The following is a 24,995-nucleotide window of genomic DNA, read 5'->3' as shown; positions in this document are numbered from 1 at the left end:
GAGAGTCGCCCAGGGAAGAGGGGCTAGACAGGCCCCATGACAGGCCCCGAGGAAAAAGGGGTATGGAGGGACCCACGTCCACTTCAGGTGGTGGCATCTCGGCCTCCACCACACCCACTGGTTTAAAAGCTCCACCTAGACCACACGTGGTGGCTCACACCTGTGATCCCAGCTTCTTGGAAGGCTGAGGCATGAGAACTGCTTGAACCCAAGAGGCAGAGGCTGCAATAAACCAAGGTCACGCCATTGTACTCCAGCCTGGGTGACAGAACAAGATTCTATCTCAGATGAATGAATTAATTAATTAAATTAAAGCCCCGTCTGGAAGCGGCAGGGCCACTCTCCTGCCACTAGCAGCATCCACTCAGACCGCGCTTGGCTCTGGGTAAGACAAACCCTCTGCTGGACAGATTCCAGCTACTGTGGCCAGGGGGCACCCTCCCCCCCACCATCCCCACCCCATCCTAATGTCAAGATGCAGCTCATTCCTGGCAAAGGCATCTGTGCCATCCCTGTGTAACTCCCAATGGGGCAGCCATGATATGCAGGTGGTCACCTGTCACGGCCCACCTGCTGACTGTCCCCTGCTACAACCAAGCAGGAGGCCTGGTGGTTGTCTGAAAACCTGTTGATCAAGAGAGCACCAGGGTTCAGTGGTTCATACCTGTATGTAATCCCAGCACTTCGGGAGGTCAAGGTGAGAGAACTGCTTGAGCCTAGGAGTTTAAGACCAGCCCGGGCAACATAGCCAGACCCCATCTCTACAAACAATTAAAATTAAAAAACAATTAGCTGGCTGCACAGTGACACAGGCCTATGGTCCTAGCTATTCAGGAGGCTGAGGCAGGAGGACTGTGTGAGCCCAGGAGGTTTAGGCTGCAGCTAAGTGTGATCACACCACTGCACTCCAGCCTAGGAAACAAAATGAGACCCTGTCTCCAAAGAAAAAAAAAAGGAAGAGAGAAAATAAAGTACCAGTAGCAAAAATGGCAGAACAGGGGCTCAGGTAATCCGAGACACACCGAGACACACTCTGGAGGTGTCCGGCATTAGCAGTCCTGATGGTTCAGCGGCAGGTGCCCAGTGGACAGGCACAATCACTGCCAAAGCTGAACTGTGGCTCAGAAACCAGACTCTCCATGCAAAGTAAACTTTAGGAAAACCCTACCAATTTACTTCACATGATTAAACATAAGACTATTTAAAAATCTACCCCAACAATTCTAAGACAACTGTTCCAGTACGTATAAAATAAAAACTCTCAGTGAGAAAGAAGCGCTCTGTTTAACTGACAGCCTTTTCCCCTCCAAGGGGGTCCCCAGCACCTCAAAGCCCAAAACATCAGATCTGACAGTGCCGTATGCACCCCACACCCACTCATCAGCATGTAGACCAGAGCACTGAGGATACCAAGGCTGGTGCCACCTGACCCAGGACAGGTCCCAGAGCCTTCAGGGACCCTGGGAGCATGCTGCCCAGGGAGCAAGATTTGGCCAAGGTCACATGGCCAGGGGACAGATCAGGCAAAGCTCCTCCCGGCACTCCTGACGGGAAGCCCAAGGACCAGGCAGGATTTTCCAAGGCTCAGGGATGACCAAACCAAGAGCCAGCAGACAAGTCTCCGCAGCACGAGTCGAAAGGATCAGAGGCAGCTGGGGGTACCCTGCAAGAGCTGCTAGGGCATCACTGTGCTGCGGGCGGAAAGGGCCCCTCCCCAGGAGCAGATCCCCAGCCTGCCCCCGAGGGGACTCCTTAGCACAGGATGGGCTCAGGCCCTGCCTCCCACCGTGTCCGCAGCCTCCTCCTCTCTTGTCTGCTGAGCTTCCTGGTCCCCTTGGTGCAGGACCAACACCAAGCGCCCCTGGACACAACACGAAAAAGCCTTTAGCCTGCCTAGGCCAGCCCCACGCCAGGGCCACCTCCTCAGCCTCCATGGCCCACAACTCTGAGAAACAGGCATTTCAACCACGTGAGGTTTAAGCTGCAACCACCTCTAGGGAGCCCTCAGAGGTCCCTGGCCACTGCTCAAGGAGCAGACGGCTGGAACGAGCAGACCCTCGGCAAAGGCAGGACAGCGATTCAAGCATGAATGCTCCAGAATCCAGAAACAAGATGCGTTCACTCCCAAATACCAATGGGTCCACACACAGGTGGACCGCCATTCCCGGCCCAACAGAGGCATCTGGCGGCAGGGTAGATGGAGTCCCTGCAGTCACAGAGTCAAACAGGTCCCTGCTCCGCCTCTCCTTCTGCCTCTGTTGAGGCCCCTGGAGTCATCATGCAGCTGTACAGGCACAAGCAGGGGCTGGGAATGAATCAGCGCTCGGGGGAGGTGGGAGTGTGTTGGAGGTGGGTGCCAGCTCCACCCCCGCCTGCCTGTAATTACTAGGCAGTTTAGCACAGTCTGTGGGGGGGGCGGGCGGGGGGCAGCCGACGGCACCAGCTGCCCAAGTGCAGAGCTTCCAGGGACCATGGGCTCTGTGCAGCCACGAGGATGCTTCCCTATCCTGGGTCCTCAAGGAAAGTCACCCAGATGAGGTGGCTGGCTAGGCAACATAGGGCAGACCCTGGCTTGGTGCAAGGAAGGACGGGAGCCAGCCTCAGCCAGCAGTCAATGGCTCCCCACCCATGGTGGTAGCCACAAGCAATGCCAACCCAGGGCAGCTGGCAGAGAGGGCCATGCAAGGCTGAGTGGGTGATATCTAGCTCTGCTTGCCACCTCCCACTCCTGAGTGACCCTGGGGTTGCTCCCCCTACCAGAGCCCAGACCTGTGAACTGAGGAGAAGAGTGGGCCGGGCCTCAGCCTCCGGCCAGCCTGCCTCCTGGAGCTGGGAAGAGGATGGGCCCCTCCCGCTCAGTGGCCAGGTCACACACCACCCCTCCCCTGCAAGACCACCTATCCTGGACAGCTCAGCTCATGGTGCCTGTGGCCAGGAGACAGGGCCTGGCCCAGAGGCCTTGACCTTTGGAAGCCTCAGTCCAGAACAAGACATCAGCAGGAACACAGCTCCCAGCGGCCCCCACCCGCTGCCCTCCCCTCTAACGGTGGCCCCGATAGCCCAGAGCAGCACTGGCCTTCATTCTAGCTCTGAGCCTCAAGTCCACTCTGTCAGTCCCATGAGCCAACTGACCTGCCCAACAAAGGACACCTGCTCGAGGCGGGGACAGCAGGCACCCTCGCCACCCAGCCAGGAGGGCATCAGCACTGCTCCTGGGATATGTGCCCCTGCTAAAGGCTGGCAGTGGTGAGGGCGGGTGACACAGACCACGACATGCACATGGGGAGGAAGTGCAGGCCGGGTCCACTCAGTGACAGCAGGCCCAGTCATCCTGCGGGAAGACAGTGCCCACGGGGACCACCTGGGAAATTATCTCTAAAACCACCATACGCACGTGTGCATGCACACACACATGTACACACGTGGACATGCAAATACACACACACGGACACGCACACCCAGCTGAGCTCAGCACCATGAATTCTCTCCACCTCGGGTGCCAGATCTGCGGCTCCCCAGGTAGGAGGCTCCAATGCCAGGAGGTACCTGTCAGAGACCAACCCCCACCACCTGCCGCCGGGTGGTGAGCTCCGCACATCCTGGGAAGAAGCTGGATGTGGCAGAGAGAAGCAGCCAGGCCTGGGCAGCCAGGCCCTGAGCAGAAAAGCCAGCAGCGGACTCCCTGCCATCCAGCACACGACGCCCACCACCTGGCACCAACCCTTACCAATCACACCAAAGGCGGCAAACCCAACTGGCTCCCAGCTCCAGGAACCCTGTTTCACCCGCCTCCTGGAAGCATGGCTGCAGCCTGGCCAGGCTGGCTTCCCCACCAGCTGCCAGAGTGGCCAGCCAGGGCCAGGAGCCTCGGCACCAGGAAGGCCATGGCCACAGCTCTGCTGTAGCAAGGACTCACACCTCCCCAGATGCTCTCCCACCTCACATGTTCTAAGACGTTGTGGGCCAATGGTACTATTCCCAGAAAAGGTGCTGGAGCCACCACGCTCCAGGTCATGGGTCACCTGGGCGCCAGGGCTTCTCTGAGAACACAAGACCGTGAGGAAAACACCCCCATGACAGTCGCCTAGTGCTCCAGGAGCCATAGCCAGCAAGGGAGGCAGCTCCTCAGCACATGGGGATGCTCAGTGCTCCCCCAGCAGAGCTGCAGTTTCAGTAGCCTTAATTCCAAAGGCCACTCAGTCATCTGGGGCAGCGGATTCCAACGCTCCGTCCCTTGATCTGGGCCATCATCAGGGCTCCCTTGAAGGAAGGGGTCTTCCTTGACTTGCCCTCCCAATCCATGCAAGGCCCAGCCCAGGCTCTGCCCCTAGAAGGTTCTCGGCAGACGCCGGAAAGCCCTTCTACTCCCCTCCCCTCCACCTTCCATGAAATTCCCGGAGGACACAGCTCCCAAGGGAACGGAGCCACCAGGAAAGAGGTCAAAGTCTGCATTACAGATTCTTAGAGGAGAGAAAATCAAACTGCGCATTTCATTCTTGCATTTTTAATCAGCAAGGCCAAGGACAGGCATCCTCCTTTGCCAAGGCAAACACCACTCAGAACTGCACTTGGGGCCAGGCAGCGGAGCCACATCGCGGGTGACACACCGAGCAGGCCACAGCCCGGCCATTCCAAGAGGCACTGCCAGGGCTCTGCAAGTGCCAACCCAGGCACAGGTGTGGCAGCCCCTGGCAGGGATGACAGAGGCAGCACCATCCCGGCAGAGGACAGAGCTTGGCACTGCCCGGACCGGCTTGACCGGCCAGGTGTGCACACGGGTAGCTTCGTCGGTCTCCTGACTGTGTCTCTGTGTGGGCCAGGTTTCTGCCTGGCTGACATGCCAAAGCTGCTCAACCAGTACCGGCACTACCACAGCACCCTGAGCTCCCCAGTGACAAAGCACAAAAAGGTAACAGCACCAGGAACCAAAGACTCGGCAGTCAGGCCCCAGGAGCGCAGCAGGAGCCACCTACCTACGAAGCCAACCCCGCCTGCCGGCAGCAGCAACGCCAGCCTCTCACCAGGCAGAGTGTTTCCAGAACAGATCAGCCCTTCAGACACCTACGGCCGACTGCGAACAGCCCTGCTAAATCAAATCACCGACCGCCACATCTTCACCTGCGGAAATCACCAATCAACCCACCCGCCGAATACAAAGGCAGAGGCTGTGTTTCACGTGCTCCAGACCTGCTCCTCGAATCCACAGGGGCTCAGAGTCCCCACGAGCTCAGTCCTGAGTCTTCCTGCCACCCTCCAGCCAACAGATTCCACTCAGAGCTACAAACAAATTACAGCTCCATCTAGGTGATGGCCGACTGCCCAGCCAGGAGAGTTTTATTATGGGTGAACAGGGGGTCAGTCCCCCAGAGCAAAACCACTCCACGCACAACCCCCCAACTTTCACCACGAAAGTTCCTGCTTTCTGGTTTCAGCGCAGCAGAGAAAATAGGAAAAAGGTGCCGCCAGTACTTTCCCGCCACCCTCTGCAATCATGAACAAGTCGTAACGGAACTAACAACTAATAATGTCCTAAACCTGCCTCCCTTAACAGCACGTGCTTCCACAGAGAAACAAGGCCAGAACCGTAGGCCACGGACTCTGTGAAACCAAACAGAAAACCCCAGCGGCTGCTCCTTTCCCGTGCGTGCGACTCCTGAGGTCACTGTGAATCCTGTTTACCGGTGGTTCTGACAATGGCTTTAGGGCTGATCTAGCAGACCGCACCTGACTTCCAGACCGACACGGCCCCAACTTCACAAGCTTTATTGAAAGCTGTATTCAGGTGCAATCTGCGCCTCCCACCTCCCCCCACCCCACTCCAGCTGGAACCAGAGGGGCCGCCCCAGAAGCCTCCATCTGGCTCTCCAAAGCCTGAGCGCTAAGAGGGCTTCGCAGGCCCCTGGCCACGCACACCTTGGCCTCCTGACACAATTAGAAACTGTTACTCTGCCGCGCAGGGCGCAATCCGGTGAGGCATGAACCAGCAACTGCCGGGTAAATGCCCACCCCACTGGTCACTCAGCCTGTTGCTGAACCTTGAGACAGTTTTGAAACAAAACACATCTCTGCTGTAACAGATCGCCCAGGACCCAGGGCCCCCCAGGGCCAGGGTTTCTTCTGAGAAAATGCCCCCCAGGAGGTGCTGCGCTCAGGAGTGGGGGTCTGGACCGAGAACGGATGCTGAAGAAAGACAAAACCAAGGGCCTGTGGGTCAGTATCCCAGCGACAAAAACCACGAGCGGGGGGCTGGGCGGCAGGGGAGGTTTCCAGCGAGGCTCTGCGGCCCTCGGATGTGAGCCTGTCATTTCACAGACGAGAACGTGGATGCCACTCTCAACACATCTAAAGCGAAGGCAGGCACGTCAGCCTCCTACACAATTAGTCTTCTCTCTCCGCGGTTACATAAGATGATGGATTATCCGTCCACACATCCAACCTGCCCGCGCTCCGACCTCCCACCTTAGGCCCTGGCAGCGGCGCCGGGCAGGAGTTGCGGAAAGGCAAAGCCTGTTGAGAAGGAAGTGCCCGAGGTTCGCGCAACCGCGCCTGGAGGAGCCCACGGTGCCGCCGCGCCGGCCGCGGCCTGCAGGCAGCCCCCACGCCGCCCCGGCCACCGCAGCCCCTGCGCCCGCTGCCCCCGCCCCGCCCCGCCCCGCCCGGGTCTGCGACAGCCCAGACGGGTCCGAGGGCTCCCGGGGCCCCGCGCGCGGCTCCGTTCCCGCGGGCGCCAGAGTGGGCGCGCGGGCGCCGCGCAGGGCCGTCGGGGCTGGGGACGCCCCCCGGGCCTGGGGCTGAGGCCGGCCGGGCCGCCCGGGCGTCGGGTGGGGGGCGGGCGGGGAGGCCACCTGTGAGCGGCCGGCGCCGGGCTCGCCACCCCCGCAGCCCAGGGCGCCGGCGGCCGCGCAGGGAACAACCCCCGAAGTCCCGGCCTCCTGGTCCCGCGCGCGGCCCCGGGGCCGCCCTGGTCGGGCTGGGGAGAGCCGGCGGCGCGGAACTCGGGCGCACCCGGAGCGGGCTCAGCTTGGCTCCGGAGTAGCGAGGGGAACTCACCTTATAGACATTTTCCGTGAGCCGGTGCATCTCCTCAGAGCGAGACAGCGACATGGTCGTGGGTCCCCGCTGCACCGCAGACCGGAGCGGGGGCGGAAACGGCGGCGACAGCTGCGGAGCGGAGACAAACGCGGACCAGAACCACAGAGCTCGGCGTCCGGCGGCGGTCACTTTTATAGCCGCCTCAGGCCCCGCCCCTCCGTAGGCCCCGCCCCTGCGTCCCGCCCCCGTCGGGCCCGCATCACCGCCCCCGGTCCCCGCCCCCGCCCAGCGCTGCCGCTGCTAGGCAACCTCCAGGCCCCGCCCCCGCACCGCCCTTTCTATTGGTGAGTTCCGGAGACGGGGGAGGGGGGCGGGATCAGAGGCGGGGCCTGGTGGCCGGCTCCAGGCAGCGATTGGTCGGCGGCAACGTCGATCCTGGGGGAGGTGGGGGAGGCGCGGCGCGGGCTGGGGCCCTGGGAACAGCCTGAGGGGGGCCCGGCAACAGCCGGGCTGGGGGCGGGGAGGCGGGGGCGGGGTGGCGCAGGAAGAAGGAGCAGAAGGTGGGGGGAGGAGAGCGGGGGGGGGGCGCCGGCGGCGAGCGCGCGTGGAGGCGGCACTTCGCGAAGTGGCACTTTGGGGCGGGCGGCCGGCCCGCCGGGTCGCGACCTGGCGCTGCGGGGAGGGGACGCCGGACGCCGCGGGCGGGGCTTGCAGGTGGGAGAAGTCCGGACCGCGCCGCTTTGCAGGTAATCCCGCCGGGCGGGCGGCGATCCCCCGGCCGGCCCCTCAGGGCAGAGAGGAGGACCCTGGAGAGAGCTGGGCCCTGGAGCGGGGGACCACTCGGAGAAATTGCATTTCGGGGGAGCACCGTGAGGAGAGGACTTGGAGGGAGGACCCTGGAGAAGGCGAACTCTGGGGAGGACCCTAGACAGGCAGACGGCGCGTGCGGGCTTGGGGCTGGGATCTTGGGGGAGGGCCCCGAGAAGGGGGATTTGGAGAGGGGACAGGGGCGTTTCCTGCTGGAAGGCCTGGGGACAGGGCGACCCTCAGGGAGAGGGAGGACCCTCTGGGGGCTGCAGATTCTCGTTGGAGACAGTTTACTTGGGGAGAGAGGTCTCCGGGGAAGGCAGGGTCGAGGGTGGCAGGAGACGAGTGGCCCCGAGAACTCTCATGCAGGGGTGGGGGGAGCCCTGGGGGATGGGGAACCTTGTAGAAAGGATGGAGGAGTCAGAGCTGCCTCCAGTTTTTAGGAAGGGTCTTGCTTAAGGGTCCTCCCAAGGGGATTCTGTCCGGGAAGGTGGCCGAGTTGGCACACAGGACTCCCAGTACAATTCCCTTGGAGAAATATTTACGTAAATTAGACCAACATAGAGGAATTATTTGCTTTACATTGTCAAACATCAGATCTGAGCGTTTCCCTTTAATTAAACCTCGCACTCTCCCAGCCTCCCATCCCTGCAATATCAGTCATTCAGTCATTCATTCATTCAACAAGTCAGGACTCTGCACACAGCTGTGCAGGCTGGCCGCAAACCCCCAGACACTGGCAGGGGCTGGGTAAGCCAGTGCAGCACTCATGCGGATGGGAAGAACCGGGAAGTGAGATTCAGGAAGCCTCGCCTCCCCTCCCACCACAGCCTCCTGCCTCCTCTCCTCCGGCTGAATTTCCTTCCAGCTACTGGCCCAGGCTGCTTCCTTTTTCTCTATTGTCTGCAGTGTTTAGGGGTAGATCCCTGTGTATTTATTTTCTAGGATTCTTTTGGTTGCACATGACAGAAAGCCAACTCAAACTGGCTCTGACAAATGAGGACGTTTACCCGAAGGCAGGAGCATCTCCACTGACCCTGACCCCCTTCCTCCGGGCCAGCTCGGTGCTGTGCACTCCGCACCTACGGACCTCACACCGGCCCTAGGACTGACATCCACTGGCCTGAACTGGGTCTGGGCCAGCACGGAGCAGGTGGGGGCACAGCAGCCCTCTCGCCCAAAGGAAAGTTGAATGTCTGGAACCACGGTGACAGATGGAGGCTGGCAGGGCGGTCTGCTCGCTCCAAGAGGGCAGTGAGCCTGGGGACTTTTCTTCTCCAGACCTTGCTGCTCCCACCAGCCGCAACACAGGACAGGGAGGCCCCTCCAGAAAAGCTCCCATGGTCCTGGGTCCCACCCCACCTTCCAGAATCTCCCAAGGTTATTTCCTAGCTGGCCTACACGTGATCGCACTTCTCCATCCAAGGGGACACTCACATTCGGTGACCGACTCAGAGCCCAGGCCGCTTCCCAGGTGGCCAGTGGCTCAGCGGTCTCGGTGCCCGGGCCTGCTCCATCCGCCTGGCAGCTGGGCAGGAGGCTGAATGGCAGGATGGAGGCCATCCCCGAGAAGGGGGTTATCAGAACACCTGCCGCACATGGAGATGACCAGCTCAGCACCCGAGGAGACACCCGCGGCTGACGGCAGGCACAGAGCTGGACGTGGGGGGGGTCCTCGTAGGAGGACCTAGGAATGGAGAACAAGGCCAAGAAACTTGGTGCCCGCCTGGCATCTGCCCTGCACCACCGGCCTCCAGGAAGGTCTCTACCGAGGCTGTGCCCATGTACTCTGCGCTCGCCTTCACCAGCGTCCTGTGAGGCCTTTCTGACTGATGTGGAAGGCTTTCTAAAGGGCATAGGTGTCTGGGGTCTGGGGGGCTGAGTACCAAGGGTCCTGGGGATAGACAGGCCAGGCTTACGGGCTGGGCATCCGGAGATTGCCGTGACGCCAGCTCCAGGTGGAGCTAGGAGGTCACTCTTGTCCCGACACATTTTATTTTGGAGACATTCACAGACCACTCCTTGCTCCTGTTCCCCTTGACTGTTGAAGAGTACAGTGGGGTACACACTGCACAACCTGACTGCTTGCCTGAAGGTTGGGCAGCGTGGCCGGAAATTGCAGCCCAGACCTGGGATCTCACCCACGCCTCTACAAGACGGCCCAAAGGAAACCAGTGTCTTGGCAGAGAGGCTTCGCCCTGCCACCTCCTCCCAGGAAGAAAGAGCAGAAGAGGTGTCGCCAGCCACTGAGACAGCCAGCCACCACCTCCTCCCAGACCCTCGGTCCGCACCCCAGACCAGGGTCAGCTTCCTGCACTGGCGGTGGGGTGGGGTAGGTTTCCAAAATCCAGACTGCGGGGTGGAGGTGGGAGCAGGTTTCTGTAATGAGCAGCTCATGGGGGTCACTGAGGAGGCGGCAGGCGGAGCCCGTACACTGCAGGTCTCCTCTCGTGAGCGCCAGCCCTTGCTTGGGTGGCCAGCGGATCTTTCGCACTCTAGCTCTGAGCCGGGGGTCTGCAGCCCCGGCGCCAGCGATGGGCCCTCATGCACATAGGGTGCCGAGCAGGGCCAGGCCAAGAGTGGCTTCAGACAAGAACCCGACCCCACAGCTGGTGATGCCGACCCTGGTCAGCCGGCACTGTGGGCCGCTGGGGAGAAGAGGGCTGGAGGCAGAGAGTGAGAGTGTGTAGCCTTCATCAGCTTATTTTTAGTCGAGTTATGTAAGTGGCTTCATCTCAACGTCACATGGGGGGGGTCTCAGATTTAATTACAGGATGACAGCCTTTGCTTTTCAAGCAAGCTGTTCTCCTGGCAAGGCAGGCGAAGGATTGGGAAGTTCTGCTCAACAGAAGGAGCCCTTTCCCAGGTGACCACCCAGCAAACTTGAACCCGCTTTCACCTCCTTCTCCCTCTTCCTGACCAGCCTCACCCCGCCTCAGCTGAGCGCAGCCTGAGAGTAGCCACGTGTCGGCAATCCCGGGGACGTTTTATGCCTGTCAAGGGAGCTTCCCCTCTCCCCTTCCTCTCCCTTCCCACCCTCTGCCTGGCAGCTTTGCCTTCTCTCCCAGAGAAGGGTCCGCCCAATCAGAACTCCTCTTCCCTCTTTTCATTCCTGGATTAAAGCACTTGTAATCAGTAACCAGAAAGTTCCAGAGCGGGAGAGATCGGAGGGCACCCGAGCCCAGTCAGACGGGCATCTGGGGCGGAGCCAGGAGGGCTAGCCTTTTCCCCTGCCTACCTTTCTTCCACACTTCTCCTCCATGCCAGGTGCTGTGAGAGCAGCTGTCCACATGAAGTCCGGAGCACCATTTGCCTTCTGCATGGGCTGGACGGGCTCCCTCGTTCACCACCTGCAGCGTTACCGGCAAGAAGGCAAAGGCGGGAGCGCATCGAGGGTGGGAGCCAGGGCTCGGGGTCGGGGTGTCGCTCCCTGCGGCGGGAAGCCGGGCTCAGCCGCCTCCAGCCCACTTTGGCTTTGTCCAGTGTAAAAGGCAGAGCCAGGTTTCTGGTGCAGGCCGTTTCTCGCCAGGGCAAGAGGGACAGGGTGAGCACTGACGTGGCAGGCACGGTATGCGCTTGGAGCGGGGGTGGCACCAAGGGAGCGTCGGCCGGCATAGGCAGGCCCAGTGGCCACTGTGCTAGATGCCGGGCTGGTCGCTGGGGGTAGGTGCCACTGCCTCTTTGAGCCCCTCTAAGTGCAGGGCAGAACGTTTTGGGAGGAATGCAGGCATAAAGGGACATAAACAGTATGGAGAATGGGACCAGCATGCTGGAGAGGCCATTGCTATCATCTGCGACTGGATGGGACATTCTGAAGAGCTGCTGACGCGACACAAATGGTCGCTCTGGAGGCGGACCTTTAAAAGTAAGGGGCCTGGCCAGGCTTGGTGGATTGTGCCTGTAATCCCAGCATTTTGGGAGGCTGAGGCAGGCAGATCTCCTGGGGTCAGGAGTTCGAGACCAGCCTGGTGAACCCCCATCTCTGCTAAAATTACAAAAAATTAGCCAGGTGTGGTAGCGTACCCCTGTAATCTCAGCTGCCTGGGAAGCTGAGGGAGGAGGATCGCTTGAACCCGAGAGTCAGGGAGCCAAGATCATGCCATTGCACTCCAGCCTGGGCGACAAGATGGAAACTTTGTCTCTAAATAAATAAATAAAAGGAAGGGGCACGGGGAGGGAGCCCAGCTCCACCCGCTTCCGTTTGGGCTGCATATGGTGACTTCCTTCCAAAGAGCCCCGTGTGGGGGTGGGCAAGGTGTCTGCACAGCGGAGAACCAACCCATTGTCTCAGCCTGGAGGTCAGGGCTGGTACCACTGCCAAGAGGTCGTGGGGGCAGATGTGACGGGAGGGCGCTCCACCAGTGGGCTCTTCCTCCCAGACTGTAACCCTTGTCTTAGCATCAGAAAAGCACCAGCGGGCTGGGTGTCATGGTTCACACCTGTAATCGCAGCACTTTGGGGGCCCAAGGTGGGAAGATTGTTCAAGACTAGTCTGGGCTACGTAATGAGACCCCATCTCTTAAAAAAAAAACAAACTTTTTTTTGACATGGAGTCTCGCTCTGTCACTCAGGCTGGAGTGCAGTGATGCGGTCTCGGCTCACCGCACCCTCCGCCTCCCAGGTTCAAGCGATTCTCCTGCCTCAGCCTCCCGAGCAGCTGGGACTACAGGTGTGCACCACCAAGCCCAGCTAAATTCTTTTTTTGTATTTTTAGTAGATACAGGGTTTCACTATATTAGCCAGGCTGTTCTCAAACTCCTGACCTTGTGATCATCCCACCTCGGCCTCCCAAAGTGCTGGGATTACAGGCATTAGCCACTGCACCTGGCCAAAAAAATAAAATTTTAATTAGCCAGGCGTGGTGCCAGCTACCCTGAAGGCTGTGGTCCCAGCTACCCTGAAGGCTGAGGCAGAAGGATCACTTGAGCCCAGGAGGTCAAGGCTGCAGTGAGCCTTGATCACTCCAGCAATGGCAACAAAGCAAGACCCTGTCTCAAAAAAAAAAAAAAAGAAAAGAAAAAGAAAAACATCAGCCAAATCCCAACAGGGGGACAGTCTACAAAAAAAAAAAAAAAAACCCTGACCAGCCCTCCTTAAGACCAAGTCATCAAAACCGAAGACAGTCAGAAGCTGTCATAGCCCAGAGGAACCTGAGGACATCTGATCCAAAATGTCATATGGGACCCTGGATGGGGTCCTGGGAGAAAGAGACACTGGAGGGAAACTGAGGAAATAGGAATAAAGCATGGGCGTCAGCTAATAATGTAGCAGTATCGATTCATTGATCTTAATAAACGCACGTACTGATACAAGATGTCACCAGAGGGGAAACTGGGTGGCTGGGTGGTGGAGGGGGGGGGTAGCTTTGTAACAGTTTCATAAATCAAAATGTGCTGGAGTTCAGGTTTCCGTGGGAGTGGTCAGCGATCTTGCCCAGGCCTCCAGTTCGGCCTGCAGTGGTCGGAAAGTATCACCTGTGCCTGCCCTGGAATCTCACCCTGGCCCCCGGGTCCCCACTCTATCCACTGCGGGGTCAGTGGATGCACCATTTGCCCCTGTTGTCCGGTGCTGTTGGTCACAGCTCCAGGGGGCCAGCACCCTGTGGAGTGTCCCCTATCCTGAGGGCAGGCACGTGGGGCCCCCATTTGTGGCTGCAGCTGGACTTTGCACAGCGGAGCCGGGGCCATGGGGCTCGAGGGTCCTGCTGGAAGCTCAGCCCTTCTGCCACCTCAGACGTGGGCTCTCGCCTGGCCTTCTTGACAGATGGTGCCTTGGGTTTGCTGCCCACGACCCAGCGTGGCTCACGGCCATCTCCTGCAGCCACAGTGTTGGACCCAGCGTGGCTCACGGCCGTCTCCTGCAGCCACAGTGTTGGCCAGAGTCTGGGCCATAGCCAGGGAGATGCATCGCTGCCCATCCAGGCATCTGATGTCCCCTCTGGCCCTTCGAAGGCAGCACGTGGCCCATGACAGGGAGGAAGGTCTGGAGGACAGGAGGAGGCTGCTGTCTGCAAGTCTGGGCGACCCTGCCTGCTCTGAGCTCCACACAGACGGAGCCCTTCCTGACCCTGTGTTGTGGTGGTCCAGCCTCAGCCCTCAAAGAGAGGTGGCCTGGAGAGTTCACAGAGCTTCCCCACAGACCAGGCCGGAAGAACCGGAGGGGCTTCCTCCGGAGGGTGGGGGGACAGAGGAAATTTGGCCTCCCTCCAGAGCCTGCCCTGGCTGGGGGTGGGTGGGGAGAGGTTCCCCAGCAACAAGCCCCCTTATGTAATCCAGCGCACATCGCGTGGCGTGACTCCAGGTGCCTGTGGGAGGCGCGCGGGGGTGAGCACCGGGGCGCAAGTGAGTCTCAGAGTTTTGCTCCCCGCTCCTCCCCCCTTGCTATATGTCAGCGTCATCCCAAGCCTGCCAGCCCAGTCACCCACTTGCTTATTAGAATACATTAGCTGACAATGTGGACTTAAATAACTCAGGCAGGTGACAGCCTGCAGCACACCCTGTGTGACTGGGCCCTCCTGCACCGGCCCAGGTGAGCCCGGGGTCTGGGACCGGAGGAAGGATTCGTGTGGCGAGAATGCACTGGCTGAGCTGGCCACTCCAGGCACAATTGTGGAGCTCGGCAGGGTGGGGGGGAGGAGGGACATGGGCACCCACGGTGACCAGGGGTGGGAGCCTGCTCCTGTCCCGGGCCCACTCGCTGTCTCCGGAACCCAGCATAGAGCAGGAGTGGCCGGTGACTGGGTGTGCAGGAAGACGGACCCATGTGAGGACGATGAGCGGCCAGGGGGGCAGGTGCGCATGCCCCTCCCCTGAGCCCTCCCCGGCGCTGGGGGCTGTGCCCGGGCTCAACCTCCCTAAGCAAAGACGAAGAAGGACGGACTTGGCTTCACGCTCAGCATAATTAGTCTTCATTTACCGCCTGAAACGTTGGCTTTGTTTTCTTATCACTCTGCCTCTTAAATGACTTAAATTGCCTTGAAAGTGATCTGAAAGGTATTTCTGGATGGGAGCAGAGGGAATCTGTTCTTCAGAATCTGAAACCGGAGGACACCTGGAAAACAAGACCTCAGTGTGTTCCTGCAGGTCGCTGCAGACAGGAGACAGGAGCGCGGTACCTGCGGGTGCCGCTTTGCATGCCATCAGGGAGGACCCAGACGCTGCCAGGCTGCTCGCCGCCGCGCAGATGGCTTCCCTGCCCGGGGCTGGCTGCTTCTAATTTCAGCTGCTGGAGGCTCCGCGCGCTCATTCTCGCTCTCGCTCTCTCTCTTTTATTCCATGTTTATTTAAAGCCAGATTTTGAAATGTTGTCTTCAGCCCTAAAATCTCACTTTTTCTTCTTGCGGCACATCCTATGAAACCCCACTTAGGCGCCTAGAGGGCGGGGGACGTTGAGGACAGTTTCCCCTGCCGGCTGCCCGACACCGTGTAAACATTGCGACGATTGGTCAGTGTTTCCCGCTGGAGCAGCCCAGGGTCACGTCGACCCAGACCGAACGCAGACAAGCCGAGTGGATGTTGAGAGTCCAGATAATGAGAGACAGCGTGGCCCCCCCAGTGACACGCAGGAAATGCTCCTGTCCAATGCTCAGAGTTGAACTGCTGAAGGGGCGTCTGAGGCTGCCCTACCGTCTCCTGTCTGGGGTCGTGACGCAGTGGGGCCTCTCAGGAGTGGTCCAGGCATGTCTCCCGGAGGTGGGACAGGGACAGCCCTGGTGCCTCCCCCATCCTGGCTCCTCCTGGCACTCTGCTTCCTTCTGCTAACCTGAGAGCTCAGTGCTGTTTCTTCTCATCCATCTGGAAACCAAGAACGCCTGGAAGGGGTCTTCCACCTTAGACCCTAATAGAGGAAGAGCAGCGCAGCTTTCTGGCCCTGCTGACCCGACAGGGCTGCTCCAGTGGGAAAGCATGGCCACCTGCACACATGTTCACTTCCACAGCATCAGACCGCGGAGCAGCTGGGGCCCTTTGCCCAGCAAGGGGACCCCACAGTCAGCCCGTGTTCATGGTGGGTGCTCCAGAAATGTGAGGTCCCTTTCTTCTTGATGAGACATAACTACCCTCATGTCCCTCTTGGGCTCACCCAGAATGTGCTAGAAGGGCTTTGATGAAAGGACAGGGTCTTTCATTTTGTCCCGATGAACTGGACAGGGTGAAAGCAAAACCAGCTGAGGGGCCAGGCTGGACCTGTGGCGGGTGCGAGCCAGTCATGCTGAGGAAGGAGGGGTCTCCCGGCTGATCGTGTGCAGAGCCGCAGTGCCCAGCCCAGCCCCAGAAGCCACATTGACTCTGGCCAGGGGCGAGGAGGCGGGCAGGGCGGGATGCAGCCTGGCAGCAGTTGCCCCAGGGCTAGCCAAGCCTGCCTCCAGCTGACTTAATGCCGGAGCTCCCAGGCCCGGAGAAGGGGTGGCTGCCGTTTCTAGTGAGAGCCAAGCAGTTTTCCAAAGAGCGTGGCAAGCTGCTGCCAGGCCTCTATGTTCTGAAGATGTGGGAGCGTGTCGCAGCGGCTTCACCGGCATGCTTGGCCAGAAAGTAACATGATTTCGAGAAAAATTGATTTGAGTGTTAAGCTTGAGAATATCATTTCCCCCAGCAAGTTCTTTTTCTTCTCACAAAGTTGGAAGACACAGAAATCTTTGCAGAGGTTCATGGAAAGCTTTAGCTGCTTCCTAGCTGCCCAGATGAAAAGAATATTCCATCCACTGGGGGAAAACCATTACTCTAAAGAGATTCCCCCAGTCCAGCTGGCTCCAGGTGACCTTTGCCGGCGTGGCTCCAATGCCCAGAATGAGGCTGGTGTGAAGAGCTGGCCGCTGACCCCTGGAGTCTGCTGCTAATTCTCACCCAGATTTTGAGATTTTCTCTGCAGGTGCGGGAGCCAGCAGAGTCCTTTGTGCAGCCTCAGGACTTGGCTTTCAGAGGCCCTGGAGCCAGTGGAGTTGGATTCAGCCATAATTCTTCATTCTTTGGCTCAAGGGAAAACCTCGATTCTGCACAGGATTGCAAAAGCTGAGGCGCTTCAGCTAGGACACAGCATCACTGGAGTGCCCCGGGGCATTCCAAGGGAAGCTGAGTCTGTGATTTCCACGTTGTTTTGGGTAGGGCAGGGTCTCTGAAAGGTTGGAGTGCTGGAGGAGAGGCTGGGTTAGCTTGGCTGGAAGGGGCCCTGCCCTTGCGAAGCGAGCCTGGGCGACTGGAGTTGGGACTTGGGACTCAGACGAATTTGGAGTTGTTCTGAGACAGGGTCTCTCTCTGTCGCCCAGGCTGGGGAGCAGTGGTGGGATCTTTGGTCACTGTAGCCTTGAACTCTTGGGCTCAAGGGATCCTCCCACCTCAGCCTCCTGAGTGGCCAGGTCTGCAGATGCACGCCACCATGGCTGGCTCGTTTTTGTGCTTTCGTTATGATGGAGTCTCGCTGTGTTGCCCAGGCTGGTCTCAAACTCCTGGACTTAAGTCATCTGTCTGCCTTGGCCTTCCAACATGCTGAGATTACAGGTATGAGGCACTGCACTGGTTGCATTTGGGTTTTATATATTTTTATTTATTTATTTATTTTGAGACAAGAGTCTCGCTCTGTTGCCCAGGCTGGAGTGCAGTGGCACGATCTCAGCTCACTATAACTTCTGCCTCTCAGGTTCAAGTGATTCCCCTGCCGTGGCCTCCCAAATAGCTGGGATTACCAGCGCCCACTACCACACCTGGCTAATTTTTGTATTTTTAGAAGAGACAGGGTTTCACCGTATTGGCCAGGCTGGTCTCGAACTCCAGACCTCAGGTGATCTGCTCACCTCAGCCTCCCAAAGTGCTAGGATTACAGGTGTGAGCCACCATGCCCAGCCACATTTGGGTTTTTATAATAAGCTCTGCTCTGCAGGAGAAGTGGTCCCTGGCATCACAGCCCCCAAGCCTGATGAGGTTGGCGGGCTCCTGGGCCCCCGCCACTCTGCTCCAGCCAGGGCAGGTGCAGGGCTGTGGGCCATGAACTTGACATCGGTGACCTTCACTGCCACCTGGTGGACCGCTTGGGAGTGGTAGCCGGTGAGCTGGGCGGGCCGGCAGGGCTGCAGGGTGCCGTGTTTGGACGAAGGTGGCTAAGCATCGTGGAGACTAGCACAGAGAGGCCACAGCGAGTGTGACAACATGGACAAGGAAGAGGTCACAGCCTCAGACGGTGCCGTGCTGCGCTGGCCCTGACATCTGGGTGGTTGGCAGATGGAGCGCCAAGAGACAGGGTTTTTAGGACTAAGCTGGAATCCTGGACTCTCCCTGGCCCTGGCAAAGTCACAGATGTTTCTCCTGTCCTGTCCCTGGCTTCAGAAGGGAGGAATTGTACCCTCCCGCTGGGCTGGCGAGAGGAAGAGAAGCTCCCGTGTGTGAAACAGCTCCACCACCAAGCCTCTGCAGACACGCGCTGTGTTCCGCCTGGAACCTGCCAAGGGAACATGTGGGGAACAGGTGACCGCCTGCGGGGTGGGGGGAGCCTCAGTTCCACAGGAAAATCACTCCTTATGATGTGTGTTTTCAAAGGGTCCTATGACATCTTTTTTTTTTAATTGAGGTAAAATTCACATAACATAAAATTACCCATTTTAGTGGTGGATCACACCTGTAATCCCAGCATTTTGGGAGGGCGAGGCAGGTGGATCATGAGGTCAGGAGTTTGAGACCAACATGGCCAACATGGTGAAACCCAGTCTCTACTAAAAATACAAAAATTAGCCGGGCATGGTGGTACATGCCTGTAATCCCAGCTACTCAGGAGGCTGAGGCTTGATCCCGGGAGGTGGAGGTTCCAGTGAGTCAAGATCGTGCCACTGCACTCCAGCCTGGACAACAGAGCCAGACTTTGTCTCAAAAAAAAAAGAAAATTTCCCGTTTTAAAGTGTTCCGTTCAGTCCAATGTGGCATTCAGCATATCCATAATAATCAAAATGTGCAGTGGCAACTTCACATTGTTCCAGAATGTTGAGTCTTGCTGTGTCCCAGGCTGGAGTGCGGTGGTGCAGTCACAGCTCACCATAGCCTATGCCTCCTGGATCCAGAAGATTCTCCTGCCTCAGCCTCCGGAGTAGCTGGGACTGTAGGTGTGTGCCACCACGCCCGGCTAATTTTTTTTTTTTTTCTTTTTTTTTTTTCTGAGATGTAAGTTTGCTCTTGCTGCCCAGGCTAGAGTACAGTGGCTTGACCTCAGGTCACTGCAACCTCCGCCTCCTGGGTTCAAGTGCTTCTCCTGCCTCAGCCTCCTGAGTAGCTGGGATTACAGACACACACCACCATGCCTGGCTAATTTTGTATTTTTAGTAGACATGCGGTTCCTCCATGTTAGTCATACTGGTCTTGAACGCCCGACCTCAGGTGATCTGCCCGCCTTGGCCTCCGAAAGTGCTGGGATTATAGGCATGAGCCACAGGGCCCAGCCATGCCTGGCTAATTTTTGTATTTTTAGTAGAGACAAGGTTTCACCATGTTGGGCAGGCTAGTCTCGAACTCCTGACCTCAGGAACTCCTGACCTCAGGTGATCCACCCACCGAAGCCCCTCAAACTGCTGGGAATACAGGCATGAGCCACTGTGCCCACTCCCCAAAACATTTTCATCACCCCAAAAGGAAGCCCCAGCCACCGGCCCCCTCCCCAGCCCCTGGCGGCCGCTCCCCTGCATCCGTCCCTGTGCACTGGCCTGTTCTGGACGTTTCATGGGACTGGCAGCATACACTCTTGTGGCTTCTTCCACTGGGCGTGATGCCCCGGGTTCGTGTGCGCTGTGGCTTGCTGTCAACCCCCTTCCTGTTGATGGCTGGACAGCTCTCTGTCAGAGGGAGCTCTGACATTCAGTTTCTCAATTTGGCAGCTGATGGATATTTGGGTCTGCACCTAGGAGTGGAGTTGCTGCTTCTTGTGGAAATTCCACGTTTAGCTTTTTGGGGAGCTGACACACTGGCTTCCACAGCAGCTGCGGCTCTGTACCGCCCGCCAGGCAGGCATCAGGTCTCCTTCCTCACAGCCTCGCCACACCGGTTCCCATTGCTTGTTTTGTTTTTTAATTCTGGCCATCCTGCAGGTGTGAGGCGGGTCTCCTGGTGCTCTTGTTTTTTGTATTTTGAGACAGAATCTCACTCTGTTGCCCAGGCTGGAGGGCAGGGGTGTGATCTTGGCTCACTGCAACCTCCTCCTCCTGGGGTCAAGCGATTGTCCTGCCTCAGCCTCTGGAGCTAATTTTTGTATTTTTAGTAAAGGCAGGATTTCACCATGTTGGCCAAGCTGGTCTTGAACTCCTGACCTCAGGTGATCCGCCTGCCTCAGCCTCCCAAAGTGCTGAGATTACAGGCATGAGACACCGTGCCCAGCCTCCTGGTGGTTTTGACGTACGTTTCCTGGTGGCACTGTACGTTTTCTGTGTGCCACCTTTTTCAAAGGAGCCGGAATTCTTTATGGAATATCAGTGCCCATCGGGGCAGTGAGCCTGGAGGATGCAGTGGAGCCCACACCTCACACCTGGCATCCCCTCGGAGGTTTTTGGCCAAAATCTCAGCTCCTTCAGCTACATGGGGCTTCCCGAGACCCAACTCAGGGGCACCTTTTGGCCCAGGGGGAGTTTCAGAAGCAGTGAGAACAGACACATGTGAGGGGTGTCTGCAGGTGGGGGTGTGTGTGAAAGGAGGTGCCCAAGCTGCCAGGCACCCAGGGTGTGTCTGTAGGGAAGACTGCACCCCCCTCCACTGCCCAGTGCTCTCAGCGAAGGGACACGACAGATGCCCTTGGACATGGCACAGTGGATGGGAGTGCCCACCTGCTCCCTGCAGATGCTTTGGGTGGAAGCCCAGACTGTCCATGGCTGCCAGGCAGACCATGCTGAGGGGTGGTGGCAGGACCCAGGGAGCCGGCCCACTCCTGCCTGGGCGACACCACACAGGTTACGGGACAAATGCCAGGGGCCTCATGGTGAGGAAAGGGATGGGAGGCCCCAGAGCACAGAGGGGCTTTCCCAAGGCCACGAGTCCGGGCATGGGGAAGCTGGGCCACCCGGCACCTCCAGGTCTCTTCCCCACCGGAGGCAGCTTCACCCACCAGGCCTGGCAGTCCAGAGTCCGAGACTTCAGCAGTAATGGGGTTTGTTGGCAGGAAACTGGGAGGTGAGTAGGTTTCCAGAAAGGCTGGAGAGATCCTGAGAGCTGAAGGCAAATGCCACAGCCAGCCTGGCCCAAGGACCAGCCCTCCGTCCAATAGCAGGTCCTGTGCTGGCCGGGGTGCAGCTGGCTCTGCCTCTGGGTGTGGCTGCTGTCACTGCCCGAGTCCCCCCCTGCCCCCCAAATGCAGCTCTCAATGCTGCCCGCCACGCCCAACATGAGGCCGAGGCCCAGCCCCAGCCACGGAGCAAGGGTGCTCCTCCAGCGGCATCTCCACCAAACCTCTACAAGGACCTCCCCGTGGGCAGGGGCGGGCTGGAACTCCCTGAGCTGACCTCTCGGAGCCTCCCCGACCTCTTTAACCAAGTGCTATGGAGCCCGCCCAGACTGTCCTGCTCATGATCACACTGAGGACGGGCACCTGAGTGCCCACAGGCACACACTGTTTTCAGGTGATGTCTTTAAACTCTGGAACTCACAGATGAGATTGCCCCCTCCATAGGCCCAGGCCTCCTAAGGCCGTTTCTCAACGGGAGCTGTGGCCCGGGCATAGGTAGGGTGAGGCTGGGCACTCTCCCTTGTAGACTCAGATGCCTCCCGCTTGTGTACTTCTCTCCCCCCACTTTTTTTTGGAGACAGCGTCTTGTTCGCTCTGTCACCTGGGCGCGATCTCGGCTCACTGCAGCCTCTGCCTCCAGGGCTCAAGCAATCCTCTCACCTACGCCTCCTGAGTAGCTGGGACTGCAGGTGTGCACTATCATGCTCACCTAATTTTTTAAAAGTTTTTTTAGAGATGGGGTCTTGCTATGTTTCTCCTGGGCTCAAATAATCCTTCTGCCTTGGCCTCCCAAAGAGCTGGGATCTCAGGCATGAGCCCCCGCGCCTAGCCCCCAATGTGTATGCCTAGATCTCTTTGCTAACCCCCAGATCTGCAGCTCTCACCGCCTACACGACAGTCACCAAGCAGACCCCTGCCCGGCACCAGCCTCAGGACAGGGCCCCTCCGCTTCCCCACGCACGTGGCTGGGAAACTTGGTGTTCCAGTTCTGTTTCCTCTTCCTTCATGCCCCTTCCCCGACCCCCAGCCTAGTCCCCAAGTCTTGTCAGCTTTGAATCTGTCTACCCACGCCCGGACCCCAGACTCCTCCACCTCGGACCTGGGAAAGGCCCCTTACCTGATCCCCAGAAGCCCTCGGCCCGGCCAAATCTGCCTCCATACTCAGGGCGGGTTTTCCAAGTACAGATCTGGTCCCAGGGCCCCTGCTGCAGCCCTGTGCTGATGCCCATTGCCCCAAGGACAATAGACCTGGGTCCTTAGTCCCTGCACCAGGGCCTGCACCCAGGTCCCCTCACTGAGCTCCAGCCACCTGCCGAGCCAGGCAGAAGCAGCCATGTGATAAGGAGCTCCTGCCTCCCCAGAGCCGGGTGAGAATCTGAGATCCTCCCTGCCCCAGGGCTGTGCAAGAGACTGAACACCTGTGTGGACCTGCCTGCCCTTCCCCACACACACACCAGCTGAGAGTAAGCCCCCCCAGGCAGGCACACCTGAGGGGGATAAGAAAGGAGACCCCGTGACCTGCTCAGAACAGGCTCAGCCCCAGGGGCCTCTGCCCCCACCTCCCCATGCTCTGTGATTCTCTCACCATGAGCTCCGGGGCCTCCCAAGACCTTCAGGTATTAAATAGCCTTTGGTCACTTCAGTCACAACAGCGGCTTCATTTAGTAGGTGATTATCAGCATGATAATTGGAACTCAGCCTGACTCACCCAGGATTAAACCTCTCCCAGCTGCCATGTGCTCAGACCTGCCCCAGCAGGAAAACTTGCAGTTTGCAGAGATTCTTAAATGTTTTGAGTTACACGGATTCCAGTTCTCGGTGGAAAATCTCTATCTTTTAATCTACGTTCTCCCGTTTCCTCCATCTAAACAAAACACAGCGCCCACAGAGACGGCAGGGTCCTCTGCTGCCACTACCACCCTCTGGCTGAGTGTGCATCTGTTCCCATGGACTGTGTTTCCGCTGGCTTTTCGGCCCTGAGGTCTCTGAATGCTGGATGTCACGCACCAAAGCCCAGAGGCCGCAGAGCAGCGGTCAGCAAACGCGGCCCAGCTCGGCCTCCTGCTTTTATAAATGTAGCTTACTGAAACACAGCCATGCCCATTTGTTTACAGATGTTCTGTGGCTGAGTGTGCCCTACAGCAGCACAGGTCAGCAGGCAGAGGCCACTTCTACTGCCCAGCTAAGGAGAAGCTGGGCAGATCCTGCCCTGGATGACACTTTATTCCAGCCGGCAGAGAGGGTCCCCCTGGCGCCAATCAGGGACTGAGCTGACCCGAGGACGAGCTGCCCTTTGGGTGAGTGTGTCTCTGGGTTGCTGGTTTCCAGGAACTAATCCTCCAGGAAATTAACAAGGAGCCTGCTGCCGACAACTGGAGCCCTCCCCTTCCTTAGCCCTGAGCGAGGTAAACAATTCGGCTCTGTCTTCCGGAAGTTTCACGTTAGCTCCTCAACCAGCATCTTCACGGAACTTCCAGTCCTGCCACAGTCCTGAAATAGAGATCAGCTTTCCAGTCTTCATTCTTGTCATGATTAGATGCCCCTTGAATTTCCCGTGTGTCATTAATCCCTGCGAGAACAAGCTCTCGGGAACTGTGGGCTGCAGACAGCCGGCTCACCCTCCCGCGAAGCCCTCCTCTTCTGAGGCTTAACCCCTTTAGTCTTGTTGCTTCCGCAGCTTTCTGATGCCACTAAAGAGATGAGTTTTATATTTTTTTCTGGTCTTTCTAGTTCTTAGTGGGAGCCTTGATCTGCTGCACTCCATCCTACTTGGAAGTAGAAGTCTATTTCCCATGTTTAAAATGTTAATTTCAGGCTGCACACTGGCTCATGCCTGTAATCCTAGCAGTTTGGGAGGCCAAAGTCAGGGGATCACTTGAGCCCAGGAGTTCCAGATCAGCCTAGGAAACACAGGGAGACCTCATCTTAAAAAATATATATATATGGCCGGGCGCGGTGGCTCCAGCCTGTAATCCCAGCACTTTGGGAGGCCGAGGTGGGTGGATCATGAGGTCAAGAGATCGAGACCATCCTGGTCAACATGGTGAAACCCCGTCTCTACTAAAAATACAAAAAAAAGTAGCTGGGCATGGTGGCACATGCCTGTAATCCCAGCTACTCAGGAGGCTGAGGCAGGAAAATTGCCTGAACCCAGGAGGCGGCGGAGGTTGCGGTGAGCTGAGATCGCGCCATTGCACTCCAGCCTGGGTAACAAGAGCGAAACTCTGTCTCAAAAAAAAAAAAAAAAAAATTAGCTGGGCATGGTGGCGCGTGCCTATAATCCCAGCTACTCAGGAGGCTGAGGCAAGAGAATTGCCTGAACCCAGGAGGCGGAGGTTGTGGTGAGCCGAGATTGTGCCATTGCACTCCAGCCTGGGTAACAAAAAGCGAAACTCTGTCTCAAAAAAAAAACACACACACATACACAAAACATATATATATATCACGCACAGAGCATGGTGGTGCGAGCCTGTAGTCTCAGCTACTTGGGAGGCCAGGGCAAGAGGATCACTTGGGCCCAGGAGTTTGAGGTTACAATGAGCTATGATTGCGTCACTGCACTCCAGCCTGGGCAACACAGCAAGACTCTATCTCTAAACAAATAAAATAGGCTGGGTACAGTGGCTCACATCCATAATCCTAGCTCTTTCGCAGGCCGAGGCAGGAGGATCACTTGAGCCATGGAGTTCAAGACCAGCCTGGGCAGCATAGTGAGACCCTGCTTCTAAAAAAAAAAAAAAAAAATTAGCCAGGCATGGTGGCACACACCTGTACTTGGGAGGCTGAGGCCAAAGGATCACACATACCCAGGAGTTTGAGGCTGCAGTGAGCCGTGACTGTGCCAGTGCACTCAGCCTGGGCAACAGAAGAGACTGTCTCTAAAAATGTACGTCAATAAAAATAAAATAAATAAAACGTTAATTTCAGTTTCCAAGTGTTCATTGCTAGCAAATAGAAACACACATGTCACTTGGTAC

The 24,995-nt window shown here is 58.0% G+C and overlaps 1 protein-coding gene across 6 annotated transcripts in view; it reads right to left on the bottom strand.

The window, feature by feature from the left end:
• Positions 1 to 7,210, bottom strand: part of BAIAP2 (BAR/IMD domain containing adaptor protein 2) — a 78,070-nt gene extending 70,860 nt beyond the window's left edge. For 4 of the 6 annotated variants that reach the window (XM_039477011.2, XM_039477012.2, XM_039477009.2 and 1 more), the window contains exon 1: positions 7,051 to 7,210. In XM_039477011.2, the coding sequence (XP_039332945.1) occupies positions 7,051 to 7,104 (54 nt within the window). In that variant the 5' untranslated portion in view covers positions 7,105 to 7,210. Of the gene's footprint in view, positions 1 to 5,387; positions 5,484 to 7,050 lie in introns of all 6 variants that reach the window. The other 2 variants (XM_074389045.1, XM_074389046.1) reach the window with 1 other exon arrangement.
• Positions 7,211 to 24,995: the final 17,785 nt, after the last annotated feature.

The sequence above is a fragment of the Saimiri boliviensis genome, chromosome 17 (genome assembly GCF_048565385.1).
Source record: "Saimiri boliviensis isolate mSaiBol1 chromosome 17, mSaiBol1.pri, whole genome shotgun sequence".
In the NCBI taxonomy this organism is placed as follows: Eukaryota; Metazoa; Chordata; class Mammalia; order Primates; family Cebidae; genus Saimiri; species Saimiri boliviensis.
This window is presented reverse-complemented; position numbering and strand designations above follow the sequence as displayed.